The sequence below is a fragment of the Folsomia candida genome, unplaced genomic scaffold, assembly GCF_002217175.1.
Source record: "Folsomia candida strain VU population unplaced genomic scaffold, ASM221717v1 Fcan01_Sc017, whole genome shotgun sequence".
Classification (NCBI taxonomy): Eukaryota; Metazoa; Arthropoda; class Collembola; order Entomobryomorpha; family Isotomidae; genus Folsomia; species Folsomia candida.
In genome coordinates, this window is record NW_019091209.1 from 3,359,251 (window position 1) to 3,383,473 (window position 24,223).

Genomic DNA, 24,223 nt, shown 5'->3' on the forward strand with positions numbered 1-24,223 from the left:
GGGTTAAGATACATTTTTACCTCGGTTTTCTCATATGCAAATGTTTTCTAAAATACATTTGCGTCAATGTTTTCCACTGACGTAGTAGAAACATGAAGAATTATAATATCTAAGATGCAATTTGCGGTAGCCGGCCTGGCCCCGTTTGTATATACGCCACCTCTTTGAAAATGCTGATCTTGAACTTTGCCCTTTTTCTACCAATCTAATTATTACAAAGAAAAAAATAGTGTAGAAATTACAATCATCAAATTTTTTCAAGGAATGCTGGTCAGAAAACGCGTCAAACTGCGTCAAAAAACTTTTACCCAGAGAAGAAAGCAGGAGAGATGAAAGCAATGAAAAGTTTCTCCCAGTGTAAAAAAAAAGTTGGTTAATTTGGAGTCGGCATTGTTTCCTTGTTTGGAGGAGGAGGATGAACCATCAAGATTCGTGACATTTGACTCAATACGACGGAAACAAGGGGGAAGATTGCAGGAGAGGAAACGGGATTAAAAGTGAGCTCATTTACAGGTCTGACACGGACAAATGAAGTTTAATGAGATGGGATTGCTAGAAGGACAAGAGGATTTTTTTTATTCAACTGTGACCATGACCAGATTTCGTACTTTGCTAAAAAAAACTTTGCTTAAGAGCTTTTCTTTACGAGAGAGAGGGTTTTATTTTATGTCAAAACTTAACTTATGCATGTATTGAGGTACCCAATTTGTGAGAGGAATCATTCCCGTGGCTCATGATTAACCACTACGGGGAAATGTGGAAAGTTTAGAAAATGAATGAGGAAAAATCTCGAGATACAAAAATATTTTCGAAATTGCACACTTTCCTTCCACGCGTTTGTCCCAGTTTCGAAGTTTGGTGGACAAAAGAATTTCAATTCGTCATTAATTTTTTGCCTCGTTCTTTCATAAATATTGCGAAAACGAAGAAACAAATTCTGCACGAAATAAAATGAAAAATGTGGAACACTCCAACTCCTCGAAATACGTACACATTGTTGGTTTTATTTATTCACAATTTTGCATTCATCTCCTCAATTGACTACACAATGTTTTTATACTTATTCTTAGAAACACTTTCATCTGGATACAAAAGAGAAGAAATAAAATGACACTTTGCATTTAGTTAGTACGACAACTTTCTCTCTCACGAAGATTCTCCGTAGAATGAAATTACTAACAAGTTTTAGGTAGCATTATGTCGATACATACGTAAATACGTACGTAATATGTATTTATGTGAGTCATTTTTTAGCATTCATTCCGATTTGTAGTAATCCGAGGTCAGTCTTCACATGACCACTTTTTTTGAAGTAATTGACTTTTACTCTCATGTGTATAGCAGCAGTAATAAATATGTAGTGGGTAGTTAGTCAAGTATGTATGTAGTACATATATAACTGGTTTGGTTTATAATACATTTTTGTAATTGCATACAAATCTACGGCGTTACGTACAAACGGGGTTTAGCAATTTTGGGGGAATCAGGACAACTTTTTAATCCATCTTGTCTCTCAAACCGAAGAAAATTGCTATTTACCACATTTTTTACTTACTTTCTCCACGGTAATATTTTCGTGATACAGATAAGTCACACACACCGTTTTATGTATGAACAGGAAGAGCACCATGTTTGTAAGGCTGTAAAAGTTGGTGGGTTTATTTATTCTCTCGTGTAAATTATTCATTGATGGTACAGCTAAATTCCATAATTTACAATGCAGATCTAGCAAGCTCCTTATTTCACAAGATTTTTTTAAAATTTCATGCAGGAATTTGATGTTGGCAAATTGAGAGAGTAGACCAAATGCCTGAACAAAGTATGTAAATACACTCTTGGTGCCGGATTTTCAAAGGTTTCCTAGTACATACATACCGTTTGGTTATGAGCAAATAAAAGTTAAAAAATTTCTATCATTTCCATTCTCTTGAGTTGGCTATGAGATAGATAAACCTGATAACACAACCAACGATAAGATGATATCGTTCCTACCACATATACATCAACCAAGGTCAGGAATAACGCATACTAAATAAAAAATGGGCAAGGACTTCTCAAAAAGTCTTATTTATAAAAATTTCATTTTTCCCATAATAAAAAAAATAATAATGATCCTTTTTTATTTTTTTGGAGAAAGAGATAAAAATCTCTTTTCCTCTCCTTTTTTCCTTAGTATATACATACATATGTACGCCACACGTAATTAATCAATGGTCGACGACCAAGTCGCATTGAAAGTCAGCATGTAAAAAGAATACAGTGGAAGTTTTGCATTTTTTAATTTTTTGTATATCTCCATTTTAATGTACTCGCGTAAAAGTCTACCTTTTTTGAAGTGAGGGTAGTTTCCGGAAGGCAGATTTCTTTGCATGATAATAATTTTATTGTTTGCTAGTCTTTCTTGCGCATCAATCAATTCGTGTGTGCAGTAGCATATTTATGTAGAGTCACGATGATACATTGTAGGAATGGTAATAGTGTGTGTGTAGGTATATTTATATTAAGGATTTGATTTTTTCTCTCAGCCGTCGTGTCTCATTTTCCACTAACATTTAGTAATATTGATCACTTAACGTCGCAGTTTCAGATACAAAATGAGCATTTGCATGTATGCATTTATACTTGTTGCTTTCTCACCTTTCTCATATTTAGCATAGTCCTTAGCATGTAAATCAAACTCTTGGTGTGAAATTTGTCTAGAAAATGTCCCTTATTATACATACGCGTTTTCATACATAAGTAAGGACTCGGTAGTTTGAGAGAGATGAACAAATATAACTCGGTGCGGGGATTGTACATAAAATTTCGTGGTGGAAATTTTTTGGTTTCTGATTATTACGCTTGTTTGTTTTTGTTCTTCCTAAATATGTAAAATTATTGTATTTGTAGTGTGTAAATAGCGTGCCAAAGTGCTCTCTTATACGGTAAGTTGTGTGTGTAGATGTAAATAGATAGTTATTTATTTATTTATTTAGTTGTTGTTTTTGACCTTTTTGGAACTTGATCCTTAGTGTTAAATATTTAATTTATAGTAGCGCGATGCGTTTATGTATTTTACGTACACATGTCATCTCCATCATATCAGATAGGTTAAAAATTGCCAAGAAGATTGTTGTTGGGGTGTAGGGATTGTTCTTTATGTAGAGTAAAATCAGAGTGAGTGAGCATTCAAGTTTGCAGAAAAACCCTGTGAGAAGAACGGATGAGAGAATGAGAAGTAATATGAGAAGAAATTATTTCGTGGCGAATTTCACTCAAGTTTCGTGACGTGGTTGGTCAAGTGATCATCAAGGGATCGGTTGAGAGAGGGAGGGATGTCGTCCACTTGTTGCATATTCGACCAGCACCACTCCCACACGTTTAAAGCAAATAGCACCGCTTTTACTTTCACTCTTGGATACGTTCCGATTTTAGGCAGCACTTTTTTCGAGCAATACTTTACTTACTTTTCTTCTTCGAGTATGTAGTTGGTTGCACGGACGGGCAAGTTCGATACCGTTTTGGATGCAGGGTTACCTTCATCGCCTTCTGGGCCAGTGAACTTCTGAGTGACTTCATCCCCCATTTTTCTTCGCAAAAGTTAGTAGTAAAATAGTGAGGGCGAAGTTGCTGGCCTGTGATGATCCGCCCGTACAGCATGTTATTACGTGGTTTGCTTGGTGGATACAGTATTGCTGTGAGTATTATGATTTCATGTCCATTTCTACGAAGGAATCACTGATCTGTGTTCCCCGCGGCACGAGACGCTCTTCACTTTCGAAAAGAAAAAGTTGAAAATTAAGAACTGTACTACGTAAGAAACGACAACTGTAGACCGGGCACTTGAAGGAAGGAAGGTTCTGTCCATGATGGTAGCGGGCGATGATGATAATGACGCCGCGTCGTCCGTTTTGGGTTGGACGATCCTTTCGTATTACGTGTCCATCCCCAAGTGCCTTTTTTTGTTGATGATCGATTTGTACTTTTTTTTATCTGCACAGTATTGTTTTCTACAAAAGTTTTTAATCCGTCTTTTCTAGTAGCACCAAGTCATCCTCTACCACGTCAGAAATGTGAAGATATATTATCCAGTACATTAAATTGAAGCAAATAAAACACACTGGGAATACGACCCTCGAGTATCTGAGAAAAAAAGAGAGATACAAAATATTTCATGTACTTAAGAATTGCTGTCTCAAAATCTCTTAACAAAAATGAATCCCCCTCACTTATCGATATCCGAAGGAGTGATGCCGTACAACTTATTAATATCCTTTCCCGGTGGCAAGATGGGATGAGCAGGGTTTTCCTCGTCCCCTCCGCGAGCACCATTGACCGTGTTTTCCAGGGTACCCACCCCTTTGGCGAATGACTTGGGGTCATGCACCTTAAAACGAACCTCCTGAAATTTAGCGCATATGTGTCGCATTAATAAGCAGTGTGGTATGTTAAGCTGTTTCGTGGTCGCGTACTGTTTGCTTGGCGTGGTGTTCGTCGTGATGATCCATGGCTGCCCGCTTCTGCTCGGCCATCTTCTGCAGGGCGAGGAACCTATTTTTTCGCATCTGGATGCGCTTGGCCATGTACCCCACCGTGGCGTATTCTGTCAGAATTGGGGTACAAAATTAGGGGTCGTGTCTCTTAAGAAATGTAAATATGTACATATTTAAATGAGCATCCTGCCCACCTAATAAGGAAGCGAACACCATGACGAAACAGGTACCGAGATACACATCTATTGACTTTACGTAGGAAATTTTGGGGAGGGCTGCATTCGTGGAGGACATTAGCGTCGTCATTGTCAAGACCTGTGGGACAGAGGTCATCCATTATTCGGTGTATTTGCCATTGGTTTTATGCAGTGGCCGCGGAAGCTTGAGGGGACAGAGGGACAATGTCCCCATCATCTACCCATCTTATACAAACCCCTCCCTCCCCTATCTTACAATGTTAGTGTCCCCACATGTCCCCACGGCTTCCGCGGCCACTGGTTTTATGTCCACCTACTTATTTATGTATAACTATCTAGATAAATATGTATGTCGTCCTCTTACCGTGGTTACTCCTAAAGCGACCCTGGCAGGCGTGGCGTTCCTGTTCAGCCAGAAGGACACCCACGAGATAATTACGATAAGTCCCGATGGAATGTAAATTTGAATCAGGTAGTAGCCCATTGAACGGACAAATTGAATCTCACAAGCCAAGCGAGAGTAGTTTCCTGCACATAAATCCCTTTTAGACGTGGGTTGGAGAAAATAATTAGATTTTATTCCTGCAGGATTTTGACCTTTTACGTAAATTAAGTAAATGTACGATTTGGACACGGAAAAAGATTAATGTTATGTGTTGGCTAATAATGTGGTTCAATTATGTTTTTTTCTCTCCTTGTGGATTCAAAATGATAAGTGAATTCGCTTTGAAGTTATATAAAATCGTAATTATTTTCTTTTCATTTCCTTTCAAAATTAGAATTGTACGAGAAGACACAAAGTAAAAAAAGTAGTACTGGAAATTTCAAATTTCTGTCGTTCCTTGGTTTCGAAGCGATTCTCGGCTTTGAAGCGTGTATCGCATAAAAACCATACTTTTAGATAACTGCTGTTAAATAATTATTATTGTGCATGTCAGTGATGTGTGTAGATATAAAAACAATAAATAAATAAAAGATAAGTGAATTCTCATCGCATCACGAGCGCATTATTTTTTTACCATTCTTAAATACTTCATTTAGTTAAAAGTGATTTTTTAAAGATTTTATATGGATTGGATTCTAGTGAGTTCTTTTTTACTCTACGATATTATAAAGTGCGTATAATGGGAGAGTATATAGCGATATTATTATGTAAGCTTTTTAGTGGTTATGATCAGTGTGAAGGGTTTCTTTTTGTGACGAGAAAGAATCAAAGTCGACAATATTTTATGAATTACCATTTTGTGTGTCTCAAAAAAAGTAAGTATTTTTCCGTAATTATGACTTTTTTTAAAGGTAACCTGTGCTCAATGAAATTTCCATTGCTTGTTGCTTGTGCCCAAGAACTTTGAACTGTGGAAGAGACACGTCTGACGACACGCCGACAGATTCCAACCCTTTCGCCCATTGGTAACGGATATCCGACATGGTGTAGCCAACTATAGGAATATTTGCATCGTAATTTCGCACAGGGTTCATCATCATCATTTCTTTTTTTACTTGGGAGTCATTCGCAGCGTTAGTATCACCGGCGTTAAAGGGAGGAGGGGAAATCTCTAAATGTGGTTATATAACAGTCTTCATGACACTATTTGTATGTAAATATGTATGATTTGGGTTGGTTGGGAAATGTGTTGGCTAGAGAAAAAAATGTACCCCCAACTCGTCACAGTAATGAAGAAAGTGCTCTTCAAACAGTGAATGAGTGAAAGTGGGTGAAAGTTTGGCCAGTCAGAGATGCATTCATTCGCATTCATTGATGGTGGTGTTGCATTCTCAAAACATTCCATGCACAAATAGCTACAGCTTCAAGTCAAACACCATGCATAGAAATTTCTGACATTACAAATTTATGTACAACTTACCGACCAGACCAAGCAGTGAGGTAGTGATGATGACAGACAGACAGTGAGTGAGTGAGTGAGTGAGTGAGCATCAATAAATATACCTGGAAATCGTCCTGGAGAAAAGCAAGGCATGCAACAGCAAGAAGACGCCGGATATGGTTGACTGGCTTGCTTCCTTGGTTAAATTAATAGTTTTTATAACACCAATGTTCCCCGAGACAAAGAGACATTTATGACATTCTCACAGTTACGACATATGCAATTCTCTTCAGAGGAGGAGAATGATATTGTTTTCAGAGAAAACTCATTAAAAGTTGACACGCCTGGAGGTTGACACAACCGACAACATCACGTCGGGCCGTGGTGGGTGGTAGCAACACACGACCGACGTAACGACATTTATACAACAGCTTTCACAATAATAATTACCAAGCTAATAATAAAAATATGTACATAGAACAGCGCGTACAGACATCTTCTCGGTGTGGCGATTATTTCGTGTACACAAATTTATATGTAAGTATTTTGCGAAAAAAGAGAGAAAGTGGATGGATGCTGGAATTAGTAATTGGATTGAATGGAATACCTGTCGTCAGGATTACGGAAGTTTGTGTGTGTCTGTGACCCAAAACGCTGAACTGTGGGAGTTGAAGGTCCGAAGATATTCCGATGGAGTCTCGACCCGCGGCCCACTTGTATTCAATGTCCCGCATCGTGTAACCAACTAATTTATCAGCATGTATGTATATTGTATAGGACATAAAAAAACACACCCGCCCATCCTCCTCTGGTACTTGGTAAATAAGTAGTTAACACACAGACAGCGATGGCATGCATTATTCTCTTCCACGAATATTTACATAGTTGAACAATGAATGAAGGTAACAATATACAAATATTTGAGAAAATGGGGCATCTTGCTTGAATTCAGTTCAGTTCAATAACAGCGCATACTTTCACCACAAAAAGTAATATGTTTAAAGGGAAGAAGAATTTAATAATCTTTGATTTTTTTTTATGAAAAGCAAGGAATTTTGTCTATTTTCCCGCAGAGATTATGCAATCAAGTATTTTACAAGGAATTTTGGTGAAAGCTGTCTGATACGTAATATTTGTCGAATTAAATTCAAGCCTATCGATTGGTTTGGGATATTGGTTACAAAATTTGTTTTGACTGGAGAAAATTGCTACGAAAATAGAATACTTAGCGTCACATTCAGTATTATCTAAGCGAAGCGACACAAGCAAGCAAATTCGTGCAGATTTCATTTCATACATGCACAAGAATTATGCAAAAAATTGACCACCATGCAGGCAAAGATACAAACATACAAACATGCTCATATTCCATATGTAACAATTTTCATGCATTTTTTACCATAATTTCCGAACCAGACAAGTGAATATACCTATAAAGCATGCACTTGCAAAAGTTATATTTCCGTGCAAGCCCTCACCCAAAAAAGTTTATGTGACACTTTCAAAATTTGCGAGATTTCTATTTATCACCCTCCAATTAATCCCGAAATGTATAATTCCTCGATAATCGCAACACAAATATTTGTCCTTCATAAACAAACAAGCTTTTGATGAAAGTGTCACGTAAAGGTTTTTGCTTGAGGATTATCACCATCTTTGTGCAAATTCAATCTATCAATATTTGCAAATCTTTTATGTAACTAACTAACGTTAACGTGCATACACAAGCCTTGCTATTTGGTGGGAAACATGACAGATTTCGATTTTCGAAATCCTACACGAATCAACGGATATGAAAGGATTACTGTTTCCATCCATCGGCTGGTCATACACAAGTGTTTACTTTGCAGTAAATGTCACCCACGAAGTAACAACCAAACCGGTGAGGAAACAATAAGCCGTCCGAAATCGTCGTTGATTTACGAGGGAATTAATTACGTTACGTGATCCTCACAAATTTCAGGGCGTGAGAAGAGTAATACTTTACACAACTGCGATTCGATTTACTTACTTAATCAGTGGCCGCGGAAGGTGTGGGGACATTAACATTGTAGGATAGGGTGTATATAAGATGGGGATATCGAACAACCATGGGGACATTGTCCCTCTGTCCCCACTCACCCTTCAGCTGCCACTGTACTTACTTAAATAGGGTATAAATGTTAATAAATAAATGTCGTGTGAATAATGCAAATCATGACATTATCAGAGGGATAATAAAATTTGTGTCTTTTTGTGTGTTTTTCTGTGTAGCTGTGTGGAGTATCGCTATTTACTATTGAGAGCAATCAAGAATTATTATTATTTTGTTACGCTGGTTGCTGCTGCTTAAGTAATTATTTGATAAATATCGTGTGGGGGCGGGAGTGAGGGGGAAGAGAGAAATTCGGCTACGGATGTAGCGAAAAGCTGAGAAATTTCTTTTTTCTGAGTGATAGTAACACTGCGAACAAATTGGGCTGCTGTGCACTGGACTGACATTTTCAGAGAGAAAACAAGAGGGGAAAAGTTAAGAAAATATGTCTCACAGCTTTCAATCTCAATAGTACAAAGCTGCCTGTCCATCGGGAAGTAGCGCAGATCCATTGGACACGAAGCAGTAACAGTCAATCTGAACAGAGAAAAATGGTACAGGCTAAACTCTTGCCACGTGTTATTACGTAAGTTTCACCACTGACCTAATAGATCTCAGGACATCGCCATCTTGAGAAATTCGTAAAAATTCGTTCGACGTCGTCGCCGTGTGGAAGTAGGATTTCTTTTCGTTTACAAAGAATGTATCTGGGACCCAAAGTGTTTTCAGGAATTCTGTCCCCACCTGAAATTTTTCAATTATTTGCACTACTTCCCCATGAAATGACCTCCCTGAAAAAAATGAGACTTGTTTTATTACAGAAAGTGTATTGACTCCGGGTGGTCCTTTAAATTTCAGCCTTGGATCTTTCCAAGTTTGACGAAAGTAAAAGTCGACCGTGAAGTCCTGTAGGGAGCACGGGGCACACAATTCATGTTAGTTTCCACCCCATCAAATTAATACCAAACTAACAACAGCAGCATTCTAAACATCATCAGATATAGATCTACTACCACTAATAAGAAATAGCAGAAGAAGAAGAAGTATATATAAAAGAGAGACGTCTGTTTTCAGAAAGAGACAGTACAGACAAGATAACAAATCATAAAATAGAACAAGAAGAAGAGTCGATCACGAACAAAAACAGTAAACAAAGACAATAAAGCAGAACGTATTTATTGCTCAAGATTAATTTGTACTTCAGCGAGTATAAGTAGTAGATAAGTAGTATTTATTAAGTAAGTAATAGATAGCGCGTCTTGACTCAAATAATATATTTATTTAGTAGCGAAAGAAGAAGAGAAAGCAAGAGAGAAAGAAAGACGGATGTTACGTGTTACGGAAAGAGAAAGTTAAATAGTTTTTTGTACACAGAGAAAGAGAGAAAGCGGTGAGGAGACAGATTTCGTTATTGGACAGAGAAAGAGAAGGAGAAAGAGAAAGAGAAGAAGAAGAAGAAAGATAGAGATGGATAGCTACGTCAGTGGCCGCGGAAGCTGTGGGGACATTAACATTGTACGACGGGTTTATATAAGGTGGGCAGATGATGCCGACATCGAACACCCGTGGGGACATTATCCCCCTGTCCGCTTCCGCGGCCACTGCTTTCTACATAAGTACGTAACTACATACGCGTGGTGGAGACGAGTCTTGTAGAGCACATAGTTTTAAGAATAGTACAGAGAGAGAGATGATGTAATGCTATTATGCGACAGAGAGGAGAGAGAGAGAGATGAGTCGTGTAGATAGTACGACTCACAGGAGAAAATGTGAGAAAGAAGGAGGATCGATTAGAGAGAAAAATGTATAAAACATGCAAAGAAAGTTTCATTGTCTATCTCGAGCGATGCGGGAAATGTGGGATTAATAAGAGGGGGAGTATCCTATAAAAAAGGGGAGCCTGCCTCTCCTTTTTTCCAGCAATATTTCTTCCTCAACGACATCATACATGAACATGTGTGTATTTATATGCATCATGGGAAAAAGGATGGTGTTTTAAGTCGTATTTTTTAAAAAAAAGTTTGCGGATGCGGGATCCACCAGTTTTTTCTGAGTGTCAGTTGCAGCAGTGATGGTATGCATAGTAATGTGGCGTCTTTCTCGACGCCAGATACACAGGTGGTGGTGGTGGGTGGTGGTAATTCTTTCTGCTTGCTGCGGGTACTTAATAATAAACTGCGGCAACCTTACTGCGGTAAATATGATATTTACACCACGAGCCAACCACTCACTCATTCTGCGGATGATTTGGTGAATGATCAATAAAATAAAAACGGCGAAGAGAGGAAATGAATGAAATAATGACACAAATGGAGGTGAACAGGGCAACTCCTGCAGAATACGGTAATGCATGAAATTACATGAAAGGTTGGAGGAGGAGGAGGCGGAGGTGGAGGCGGTGGGGTAAACGAGATGCAAAAAGGTAGTGAAATATGTATGGATCATGATGTTCAGATATTCAACTCGGTCGTCGAGGCTGAGTCATGTACAACAAAATTAACGAGCTACACGGTACGCGGTATATATTTATGTACAGGGGCAGAGATATGTAGGTCTTCTTAGGAGTGTGTCCTCCCAGAGGACCGGTTAGCACATAATTAATTATGAAAAGCTTTGGTGGCCGAGCTTCCCCGCGGACTTTATGCGTCAAGAAGAAGGAGAAAGTGTGGTGGTCGTGGTCGTCGTGTCAGAGAAGAGAGAACGCAGTAGTTCCCCTCAGGTTAAAGACACGATGATGACGACGCAGTTTCAAAAATATGTAGACAAAGTTATGAAAGTGTGTCACGTGAGAGTCGAAACTCAATTCGGGACGGAGAAAAAGTATGGAAATGGTGGTGAGTGCGGTAACTTGTGTGGTAAATATGTATGTGGGAAGAAAAGTGGAAAAGATGTATTTTCTGCTGATCTGGAAAAGACAGATGAAAGAAGGAGCGAGTAGTCAGTTATTAGATTTGATCATGAAGCCCTGACTTTATCAGTACAAAGAGAACACTGCTATTTTCATCATATATGCGTTACTAGAACAAAGAGTGTTCGGTACCATTTCCACTTCGGACACGGAGCTGATGCTTAACACGTACATAGTTACCCCGACAACGACCGGCTCACCTGATCATACATATCAATCAACGGCTTAAATCCCATAATATTCAAAGTATTGAGAAAAAACAGGTACAATTTTACATCATCCCGGTTATCGATCGAAGAAGTTATCAGAAATTTCCCTTTTTTAAATAAATTTCATCACATACACACGTCCCCGATGAGGATTTGGAGGTCGCATCTCTACACAAAGTACATAAGTCGTCGTCCTAAACAATGGGGATAAGTGGGAAAGGATTTGGATTTCCCTGGCTGCTCTGGGTGTCGATAAGTCTCGTTTAGGAAGGAAAGTAGTTAGCTGGCTGCTTAATAATTGTGAGATTTCAAGCTTTTTATATACAGAAAGGAACAATTAATAACAAAGCTGTGATTATAAACAGGTCGTAATTTTAGAGAGAGAGAAAGTGAGAAATAGGAATAGAGAGAGAGAAAAAACTACTATTTACAAAATGATAACATACGCTCAACCAAAACACAAAAATCAGACTGGATCCACTACTTAAATGAATATTGCATAACTTGCAAGTAGATATTTTTATCGAGTCGATATCGCCAATAAAAAACGATAATTGTAAATCAAACGAATTAGTATATAAAACTGATCTGAGAGCTCTAATGGTAGTAGAAAAAGGAAAAAGTTGAGTAAAACCAAAAAACTAGTGGCATGCAAGATATAAGATTTATGAATATCACGTGTGTATATGTATATATAATTGGGTACCATTTGAACTTCAGACAGGGAGCTGATGGATAACACGTACATAGTAACCCCGACGACAACCGGCTCACCTGACATAAGCAGCAACCGTGTTACATAAACCTCACAATGCAAAATCATCATTATTTTATCCCCTCTTAAAGAAAAAGGGGAGAAGAGAAATCTGGAAAAGACTGATTTCTTTTTGGCACGTAGAAAATTCTTCACAGAGAAATTATTGGCAACCCATCCATTCCAGTCGGTCGGCGGGGAGAGATGGGAAAAAGTAAGAGTGACGAAGAATTGGATTTGACTGGACGGGTTTGCCGAGAGAATTTTAAGTGCACCACTCTGGGGACGGCTTGAATATATATTTTTATATACATGAAGAGGGAAAAGATGACGCAATTTTATGACGACTATAGAATGAAATATTATACATATCGACAGTTTTATGATTATCAAAAGGCATAAAGAATTTCGTGATGATCAGAGTGAGGTGGGACTGGATAAGCGGAGATAAGAGGATTTGAGATAACTTTTATCCTTCACTCTCGAATACGAATGTGGGAAGAGGAGAGTGACGGATTCTCCAGGAGTAGAGGATGGATTAGATTGTTGGTGAAAGTCCAACCAATAACTAGGCTCGACTCCGACTTGGCAGCATACTTATCATCGACATAGGAACGACGACGACATTTCTCGCGGAGTAGAATGAGACGAGGTAAGAAGAATACGAGGAGGAGAGGAAGAAAGAGGAGGAAAAAAGTGGTGAGAAAAAGATACCTCCGTAATTTGGCCGAACACGTTTATCATATCCTTCTCGAATAGAGTTGAGGATTTCGGATACTTTTGTGCCCAGAGTTCCTGGAAGTTCCCCGGTTCCCCGTGTGTTTCTGGAAAAAAGGACAAAAATAAACCGTTAATTCACGAAAAAATGGATATCTAGTCGTAGTTCTAATTGGAATAAAGTTCACTCCCAATCCTTCATTATACATACTGAAACGGATGAAATGCTAAATTAGTCGCCGAGTTGAATATCTAAAAGTGAGGATAAAAATTCATGATCCATTCTCCACATTTGGTTCCCCCCTATAAAAAAGAGAGAGAAAGCAAGCACAATGGCTCTCTCGACTCTGGTGCGTAGTCCAATTACACTCGTACAATGGGGAGGAAAAGAATGAATGAGAAATCAGATAAGTTTCTTCTTCTTTGACCCAAAAGTAAATTGACTTTGTGGTTTGGTTTGGTTAGCGTTTACATACACGTTGAATGTATTTAGGTGTGTGTGTCTGGTGGGGAGAGAGATTTTGACAAATCAGAGACCAAACTTTGCCCACAGATTCATTGAGTACATACACATCCCCAAAAGTAAGTAGCAGTATCACGAAATGAGAGTAAACTATCCATTCTATCCAACCAACTTTCCCCTCGCGCAGTTCACCATTGATTTTCCCACTAACTGTATAAAGTGTGGATTTTACGTATCTAAGGACGGACGAACGCTGGCAGAATACGTGAAACCAACCAGTTGACTGGAAGGAGAAAGCGGATGAGAGAACAACGTGCTGATTTCAACCTCCCATTGTGCCCGAAACCTGCTCAGTGAAAATGAAATGATGCAACTTTTTATCCTCGAGCCTTTTCCTTCTTCGATGCCGTGTTGTAGACGAAAAAAGACTTTCTCTCACCACAACATCTGCTCCGCTTTCTCCTTCCTCTCTCTCCGCCATCAACACCCTCCTCCCAATTTTGGACGGATGGATGGGTGAAGAAACTTTCGAGGTGAGAAGAGAAATACTACTATGACTTGTTCTGCTGGAATCATCATCATCATCATTAGAATGGCTTCCACTACACACATTTTTGCCGTGTTATTGCCCAAGCCAAAATCTCATTGGGAGAAAAGTGAGTAGTGGTGCGGAGAAAGTTGCAAGTTTGAACTGCTGCCAATCCTTTCACCCAAGTATGAATACAGGAATTTGGTGGTACAGACATGTATGTATCCAATCCTATAATCTGCCACCACCATCATCACGGTCTCGTCGGGCTTTGCTCTCCACCACCACCACCACCACCACTTTTATATATTTGGACCAGTATGTACGTACACAAGTTAGTTTGGCATGCACACATTTTTTACTACATAGCTTTCACTCTCCACAGCCTCCGACCGTGGTGGTGGTGGATAGATATGTAGGTTAGGTGGGTAGGTAGGTTGGTTGGCCTGTAGGTATACGTGGGTAGGAGGAGGATGAGGGAACAATGGGCGAAATGGCCCGATCTCATCTTTTGAATCTGCTTCGTCCACTATCCTCCTCCTCCTATCTCACTCGCCACTGATTTACCTTTCCCCTCCAGCTATACCTTTGCACCCTGCGAGACGATCAATATCTCTCCGTTGCCCTTTAAATAACCTCATTGGTCACAAGTTTCGTCTCATCTCGTCCAATTTATCTCGTCGTCTTCTGCTTCTCCTTCTCTACTTTATTCTTTTATCCCGTTATCAGCTTTGTTTACAAGCTTCACTTGATCTCTCTCTCTTGCCGAACCTCAAGTTGACATCTAGTCCAATCCACGTCTCCCTCCCACCCACTCACCCACGTCAACTTGGCCACTTCATCCCCAGAATTATGTAGACAAAGGGATAAAAAAAGAGTGGCGGAAAGTGGGCGACGTGGCGTGGCGTGTTCAAAGTGGATGCGACACACATAATAAATGGCAAGCGATGTATGTATCCACATCCTTTTCGAGTGGGAGGTCATCATCACACGAGGCACAAATAAATACGAGATGACAACACAGAAGAGAGACAAAGATGAGAGAGAGAAAGAAAGATTGGGATACAAAGTACGACGGGAACGGGACTTGCATCGCATGTATCATGCATGCTTTCTCCACTCTTTTTATTTAAACGAGTTGCTGAGCAGGTCGTAAATAAATACTTGTATCGCGTGTCGAACCAGGGGCTGCATGTCGTGACAAGAGTTTACGACGACACGACGAGTACGTACGTACATAGACGACATGTCAGTGGACACAATTGGTGAACTGGTCTGGTAGTGATGATGATGATGATACATGATGGGAACTACAAAAACGAAATTATATTTACATATGTACGAACGAATGATATGGGAGCAGACGACCTGGAGAGCGTAAATAGGACTTTCACAACCTCTAAAACCAACCATTACTTAGTTAGTCAGTCAGTCATGCTTGGTTGTCGGCATTTTTTTTATGGGGCTGTCAATCCCCAGCCATATTTACTTCATTACACGCCATATCTGTGCATACCCGAGGATTAAGACCGTGGCGGTGGTGGTGGTGTATATGCTGACGGAAAAATATCTGTGTAGAGGAGAAATGAGTTCAATTTGAGAAAACTATACGGTCCGTAAAAGTAATAATAATAATAATGTTACTCCTGCTGCGTTTCATTTTTCCATTTTTTTCCTTCTTTTCTTTTGGAGGGAAAGCAGTGAGGAAATCGAGTAAGATATATACGCAGAAGAGTTGAGTTGTTATTTATTTATTTAATAATCGACGACCGACTGGGTTAAATAAATAAATAAACGTGAACCCCATTCCTCAGATGCATGTCTCAATATTATATTTTCTCTCCACTACTACTGCCATTTCCTCCCTTTTCCGAACAAATAACCGTTGTTTGTACGAAATATTTCAATCTCTTTCTTCGTCTTTACTCTCAATATAGTCATTTTCCTATAAAAAATCCACTCTGCTGGAGCAAAATTCCTACGCGAGGCATAACAAAGGGTAGGGATTTGATTTTGGCATGTAGTCAAATATTTATTTATCTTTGCATTGAAATGCAATTTTATTTAAGTGGGTTAAACCTGATTGGATTCCGGGCTCGTTTAAGGCTTACTCTTTTTCCAAGTTGGGATAAAAAGATAGCGACATTTTTTGGATGAGTTTCATCTCTTTTTTTATATACGAAAAGAAGCCTGCATATTTTTAAAGGTATCCATTTTTTAGGGGGTTATGAAGAAGGGTCGTTTGAGACCCTGTAAGGATCCTTTTTAACATGGTACACACGCTGCGCACTTCTTTGGTTACTGGCTTCCCTTCCCTCATATTGATTTTCCCAGCTTGACACACTCTTCCCATGTATGTGTTTGTGCCTTGAGTAACGCCATCCTCGTAACAGCAGCAGCAGAAATTCCTCCACTTTCCCTTCAAAGAAAACCAGTCCATACTGGATCGTATTTTGCACTATTCATACTTTCACCACCACACAAACAATCCTCGTCTGTCTGACTCGCGATACGTGACCTATGCTCCCCCAATTTTCATTATTTTCTTCTCTCCCCCTGCTTGCTTTATGTTTTCCGGAATGAAATGAAAACACCTGTCTCGGAATGGAATGCAAACACTGCATGCTTTCACCTATGTACCTTGGTCTGCAGTGCCTGTAAATATATTCCGACCATGATGTTGGGTCGTGCAACAGTAAAAGAAAATCATCCAGAGGACTTTGTCGATAATGAACAATTAGTCATTTGCCCTCGTGTGCACGACTTAAAGTTTGATACTATCATGCCACCACTAGATTCGGGTACGAGGCTAATCATACTTTTTTCCAAATAATCTAATGAGTCTCTCTCTCTCCGTGCAGGGTAATTTCTCTGCACCCATATTTTTATTACACCCCACTTTCGGGGCTAGTTGACACGAACAGGTATAATTTCAGGTATATGCAACCATGTATGCATGCCTGCTCGATCCAATCCTTCCTCCATTAGTCGGCAAAGTGCGTGCATATCAGAATTGGTTGATTGAACTCGACTTTTATCTAGTGACAGATCTCGCGATAATATTGTAATTAATATTTGTCATTTATTGCGCGAGGAAAGTTTTTACGTGAATTTATCGTTACTTTACTTTACTTACACAGGTGGGTACATGGCTGGCAGGCCTTGCATTTTGTGTATGAAATGAATGCCAAAACGACACAATGGAGAAGAAATAACTGGATAAAGAAAGGAAGAAAGAAGCACAAAAGTATGTCAAGGTGGGTGAAGAAATAAATAAAGTGGTGTATGAACATATGAACGAATGTATGTACATTGCATGCCTGCATGGTCTCCCCCTTCATCCATTTATTATCCGAGAAGAAGAAATCCATAAAGTGAATGGAGGTATATATTTATGAATAGTGGGAGTGGTGCTGGTGGTGGTGCTGGTTGTGTAATAAAGTAACGAGCTAACTAACAGGTACCAGAAGAGCAAATATGTACTAATCCTATTGCTACCCGACATATTTATTTTATCAGCGCTGCTGATGAAGGCCTCGAATGTGAATCTAAACTTCTTTTCTCAACTTTCCCTCTCTCCGTTTTTCCTAATAAATCGGTGTGAACAATAAAAACCAGGCAATGTTTATTCCCTCGACGACATTATGTTGGAGGAAATGGGCTACAAGATTTATAACTGTTTGCCTTTTTTGTTTCAAAATTTAAAGAGTGATGTATTATGCAAATGGTTTGCTCCTTATTGCTTTATGACATGGAAATTGAACCTTTAAAAAGACTTACATGGCATTGGCTGTAAATTTGAGCAGAAGGACGAAGGACAACGTTGCGTAGACCCAAAGAACCATTCTCCTTGCTGGTGCAAGAAGAAGTGCGCGACGTGGTCCAAATGGGGGGTGATCACACGAAGACGAAGAAGAGACGACGATGAAGATGAAGACTAATTATTATTTTTTTCCTGTCTTCTTGTTTCTTTTTGTCACAAGAACGGATGATAATTACGACGACAACGAGGAGAACGACGACGGTGAAGGAGGACAAGATGCGCGGTGGCGACGACGGCTTTGTTGTTCTCGGTACTTTCAACTCTGGAGAAGAACTGGAGATGATCCGGATGATGAGATAATAACGCTTTTGGAAGTGTGAAAAGTGACGACGACATTTAAAAGTCGACTAATTTTTATGCTCGGAAGCAAGTGAGCTCTAAAACAATTAGCAGTCTCTTTTTCCATAATTTTTTAGGATGTAATAATCCTCTCTCCATCCGACCAACCCACCCACTCGGCGTGTACGTATCTAAGTAAGTAGTAGCAGGAGGAGGAGAATAACTTTTACTTGTGAACTGTGGGATCACTACGAAGGAACAAAGAACAATTCAGCGACGCAGACGACATTATACTTTCTCTCATCCAGTCTACTACACTATAATAAAGCCTGCTTGGGTTGATATCCACTCAGAAAGTTACAGATTACGTAAGAGGGTTCATATACAATGTCTAATTGTCCCGTGAAGGACACCGCAAGGAGAAGACGCGAGTTCTCTGGTCTCAATATTTGTATATAATTCGACAACGAGGTGGGACGCGAATTTCTGTTTGTTCTTCTATTTTCTCAAGAAACAATCATTTTCACTTGGTGAGTGAGTAAGAGATGCTGCTGCGGTTGTGTATATTTCATCATTTCCAGCATCATCATCATCTCGGGGTCACCTTGGACTTTGAAGTTATAGAATTTGCATCACCTGAAAGAGAGAAATTTACACTTTTATTTAAAAATTTTCCAGTTTACCAATCTTTTTTTTAATTGGAATGCAAATTAGACAGAGGCTGATACATGTGCATGGATCAATTATACGGAGAAAATATAGGTATATCTACATATCGTGGGGAATATGTCACTACTTTACGACCACCCGACCAGACCAGACGAGGTGAGGTGAGGGCGAAGACTGAAATAATAAAAACAACACGACGACATTATACGAACCAACTTTTTTTCTGTGTCCCACTCACAAAACTCTCTCTTGAACAATTCCAAGAACACCACCACCACCACCGACGGAAAAGAGAAAGAGAAGCCAAGATCCCAGGCGACACTGCTATTTACGTACGTACGTACTACGACGGTAGGAATACATTCATGGTCGTTCTAAGAAAAGCGGATCCAACTTTCTCCGTCTTTCTCTCTTTCTCGTAGATTTCTGCCTCTGCGAATCCCCACCTGTGCACAACACAATACAACTTTTGCTCTGCTACTGCTTCCTCTCCTCGAAATGAAATATAAATGCAGCAGCCTCGGTAAATAATACTAATCTCGTGTGGTGGTAGGTAAGAGAGAGGAGGTTCTTGTGTTGTTGGTTGTATAGCAGGCGACCAATATATTTAGTTAGGTTCACTCTTTTTTTTATTAGTTGAGTACTACAAATGACCTTTTCACTTCCTATTTTCCAGCCTGGAATTATTTCCAGGCCAGTTAGACGAACGTATTTAGGTATATGAGAACTCGACACATGGAAAGGTGGACGTCCGTTTAAAATCCATGTGCCTTGTTCTATCATCACACTCTTCATCACTATTGCAAACACAATCATGTCAAGGAAAGTGGGAAAGTCACTCCGGGCGGTGTGAGGTGGATTAAACTGGATAAAACTGGATAGAACTGGATGGAGGATGAAAGTGTCGAATTTCTTGAAAGGATTGGAAATAAATGGGTTGGTCAAAGGGGCAGAATTCTTGATTTTTGAAGAAGTAATGGACCTGCTTATTTTATTGAAGCTGTTATTGAAGCTGTTTTTGGAAAACTTTCTAAAATTTCGTAACCTGGCGTGATTTTTGTTGTATAAACAGTAGCCGACTTTCTCTGACAGGTTAGGTGCTACTGCATTCATTAATAAAATCAATGGTGGTGTTGGCGTACCGAGTGACGAGGGGACACCACCACTCTCCCCGTTAACAAATACTGATAAATTGTGCAACAAAATGATCCAAATGAACCGTATTTACTGCATGCACACACGTACCTACCGAAAGAAAGGAGTGGACCTATCCCCAAACAAATTTGTGTACACACACACAAGTCCAAGTCCAGCAATTTATTTACCTGCACCAACCAACGTTCGTGTCTCCCGTGTGGAAAATGAAAGGCAAAAGTTAACCTATAACATCACACTCCTCAACTCCTGCACACCTCGATTTCCACCCGAGAAAGAAACAAGTAGCCCCGTCGAAACCGTGTCACTCGCGATTTACTGATTCGCCTTGTGTATAGGGAATCATTGAATAATTCAGTGTTTGATGTCACCCCGAAATTAGGTTAGCTGGACGGGGAAGAATTACTTCTTCGCTCTCTATCTTCTTTTTTTCTCTCCTCGCTAATACAACGACGCTACTTACGTGATGGGGGAACAGATAAAAAAAATCCAAACTACATCCATAGATTGATATTATACAAGCCTTGCTTTAAATTCTGCTGGTTTTTGCTACCAACCAACCCAGCAGGAAGGAAGGAAGAAGAAAGTACACTGATATTCCATCAACTGCTGCTGCTGGCGGGTGGTGTGGTGGTGCCCTCATTTCCTTGGCCTTCTCTCTCCCTGTGGATCTTCAAATTGATGGTAAAATGGGATAGCTGACTTTAATTTTTAACCAATGCCAATCGGTCTCCTCGGACTGAATACATATTTCAAAGGTTGCCTACGGATGGAATCTACTTGTGTATGTATGCTTCATACTTTATATTTAAGTGAGTAAGTTCCTCGGGGTATGTATGGAGTTCTTCTGTACATATTGTGCCGGAGATATTGTTTTTATTACTATCTGGAAAAATGTCAATCAATTTCTTGTTGACAACGAGTAAACGATGACAGTTTCCATCTGCCGATGGAAAGTGCGGAGGAATGAAATTTCTCTTTGCTCTCTCCTCTCGTCGACTCGAGTCTCGCTGAATTGATTGATCCATCCGCCAACCTTTTGATACCTTTCATATTTCATTTGTTTAAAGCTGAATATTTAGCAGGGAGTTGAAGCCGAGTTATTTTTGGGATTGGAATAAAGGTCATTTGAGGGCTTGTAAGGCTCCTTTTTAACATCGTATACACGCTGCGCACTTCTTCGTCTTTCGTTACTTTCACTGGCTTCCCTTCCCTCATATTGATTTTCCCAGCTTGACACACTACTACTCTTCTCGCGGCCAACTAGAAACGCCATCCTTACAGAAATTCCACCACTTTTCTTCAGACTTTGGAGCATGCTGGATCGGATTTTGCACTCTTTTTTACTTACTTACTTTTGCCAAGCGAGACTATTTACTCAAACAACCCATTTTTCTAGGATGTCTCGCTCGTGATGGGATACGTGACCTATGTTCCTGAATTGTCATTACTTATTTCTCTCAGATGTACTTATTTATAGGCTTTGACAAGAATAGAATACGTAAAACACCTGTCTTGAAAACAAGTATTATTCTCTCGAGTTTTGACAGAATAAACAGCAGCCACGACAAACAAACTTGTCTCCCTTTCACTCACGATAACTTTGACAAATGGATGAGCAGAATTGAAAAAAGTGGGATCGGATTGACATTTATTTCACCTTTTATTTTCTTTTTCTTAGTCGTTCGTCCTCCTCCCAAATGGTCAAAAGTAAGTGGAAGAATTGGAAATTTTGCTGGTTCTAAATGGGTTCTAAATAATGCAGGACAAGACAGTCTCAAATTTATTTAATGGATTGGATCCTCTTGGTTTGAATCCCTTTAGCGGATTACTTTCGTCTTCTTCTTCCTCGGTCTCATTTTTATTTAGTTCGCCAACTCTAACGGACAAATGCATGGAAATAATGGTGTAGAAACCAACTGCTCTCCCTCCAAACTTGCCTCGCTCGACCAATAATAATAATACGGAACTACTTATTTACTACCTACGATTAGTTTCGACTTTGTTTCCCAGCTAATTTTCTGCAGAGAAAAACATCTGTCCTCTTCTTCTGGGTATGCATGTTTAATCAATTCTGTCCCAATGTGTAACGTCGTCCCATCTGACTCTGACTGGATTTGGAAAAATTTCAAAAGTAGAAGAAAATAGGATTTACTTACTATTTCGGTTAACACATTTTTTCCGATTTGAGCACAAGAATCAGACCCGGAGGAAGTAAATAAATTGTCACAAACTTAAATAACACACTTAATTAAATGTAGCTTTACTTATTAAATATAATAATTTCACTATTTAAAAAATTTCACTCTATTTTACCAAGTAATTCTTTTTCTTTTTTCAATCAAGTAGTGAGTGAGCTGTATCGATAAATAAATAGTTTTACTTGTGGTCTCGCAGTATTTTTTGTTCTTCTTCTTTTTCTCACTGGTGAAAGTTGTCAGTCATTGTTTTCTTTTTTTTCGTGTGTGTGTGTGTAGCTGGTGAGTGAGTGAGTGAGGAAAAGATTGCTAGTTGAGAAAGTACGTAAGTAAGTGGTCGGTAGTGGTTTGGTTGGTTGGTTGGATCGTGGTCGTCGTACTTTCTCCTTCCGTCGCTCGCACTGGTCTGAGGAGGGAGCGCATTATCTGCAATCGCCAAGAAGAAAGTGAGATTGTACATATTATTATATTGCATACGAAGAACGAGAACATACATAGGCGGCACATTGCTCAGATTTTGCACTGCTGCTGCAAAGGAACCTCTGCTGATTGGGTCAGATTCCACTTGCGCACTTGCACTTGCGTCACTCATCTCATACATGTTTTCACTCCGCTTTCACCCAGCCAAGCCAGCGAGTAGGTATGTGTATATAGTCCACTCGCATTGCATCCCAGTCGTGCTGCTGGCTGCCAACCCCAAAAAAGCCGAGAAGATTAAGTATATAGACACAGACACAACATACACACATGGCTCAAAGGGTTGGGTAATATTAATGCAAAACTTTCTCTCTCTCCTGCTCATCTCGGCTTTATCCGTTGTGTTATTGCTTTCTCCTGTCTCTCGATATCACTTTATTTGGTTGGAGCAGATTGATCAGCAACAATGGATGGATCCGCTGGCTGGTTGGTTAAAAAGTGTGTTGACATTTCACCCCGTCGTCTTTTGTTCTGGGCTAATTGTGCAGGGAGAATCGAATCGAGTTGGGGACATTGTTCGAAAAACGACATGCACATTAGGTCGGATTAGGAGGAAATAATGGTGGGGATAAATGCTTAAAGTGGAACATTCTCTCTCTTTGTTTCTATGAAATGATACGATGATGATGATGCTGCTGGAAAATTGGGTTGAGAGAAAGCAACAACAAACGAGAGAAAGCATGCCACACGGCCTCTGCGAGATCCAACTTTCTCTCCCGGATCAGACCAAGTTAAGCTTTCCTTCTTCCCAAGATCTTGTCAGAGGGGTGTAGATGGCTCACACTGGTCTGGCCGGGATGCACGAGTCGTTCAACTCGTAGCGAAATTTCAGGTTATTCTTGTAAGTATGTGGTCCATCCATGCATAGATTTATTGTTCTTTGTGCATAAGCCCATATCAGATTAACTTATCAGGTTGTCACGTAGAGGGAGAGATTTATGGCTACCCTCCTCGGCTTGAATGAATATCAATGAAGAGAGCGAAATGAATTAGAGAGCTTATCTTCAAAGAAGAAGAAGTAGAAACATTATTTATTGAACTGGAAATAAATATAATTTCGCTTGAAAGTTTAACCAACCACTCGGCAGCATTTTGTGGTTACTGGTGACGTCTCTTTTTTTGAGGAGAGATCACGTAAAGCAGAGAGAGGCCTCAATCAATCATGGCATGTGTCTCTGGAAGAATACGAGAAGTTGAGTTTCCTGTCTGCTGGGATAGGTCGGCGATGCTGGTGGGTAAATAAGCCTACCTTAACTAAATCATAATTGCAGATTGGACGTAAAATGTGTTTCAATCTTTTCGACTGGTGAGTAATTGTGGACGGAACAGATTTTGTGAAATTTTGACCATTTGATGAGAAGCAGATAAGGAATAATTATTCGTTTAACTACTCAAAATTATTGACGGCTTGATTTTTCAAATGTAAGTCAAATTTGTGAGGCAGATTGTTTGAATGAAATGTAAATTAATAAA

General features: G+C 39.5%; 1 protein-coding gene across 4 annotated transcripts; it reads right to left on the reverse strand.

The window, feature by feature from the left end:
• Positions 1 to 984: 984 nt before the first annotated feature.
• LOC110857031 (gamma-aminobutyric acid receptor subunit beta) lies at positions 985 to 22,699 on the reverse strand. Of its 4 annotated transcripts, none has more exons than XM_035857339.1 (13): positions 22,235 to 22,699; positions 17,930 to 18,887; positions 13,155 to 13,264; positions 12,393 to 12,460; positions 9,389 to 9,475; positions 9,174 to 9,313; positions 9,024 to 9,106; positions 5,971 to 6,108; positions 5,034 to 5,197; positions 4,667 to 4,787; positions 4,452 to 4,582; positions 4,209 to 4,366; positions 985 to 4,122 (listed from the first exon to the last, which is right to left on the reverse strand). In XM_035857339.1, the coding sequence occupies exons 2-13, from the start codon at positions 17,992 to 17,994 to the stop codon at positions 4,002 to 4,004; spliced, it is 1,386 nt and encodes a 461-aa protein (XP_035713232.1). In that variant the 5' UTR covers positions 17,995 to 18,887; positions 22,235 to 22,699; the 3' UTR covers positions 985 to 4,001. The 4 variants fall into 4 exon arrangements, with proteins under 4 accessions (XP_035713232.1, XP_035713231.1, XP_035713229.1 ...); XM_035857338.1 differs by lacking the exon at positions 5,971 to 6,108 and adding an exon at positions 7,103 to 7,240 and having other exon boundaries at positions 4,209 to 4,381; XM_035857336.1 differs by lacking the exon at positions 12,393 to 12,460 and adding an exon at positions 11,610 to 11,677 and having other exon boundaries at positions 4,209 to 4,381; positions 22,235 to 22,698.
• Between the last annotated feature and the right edge of the window lie 1,524 nt (positions 22,700 to 24,223).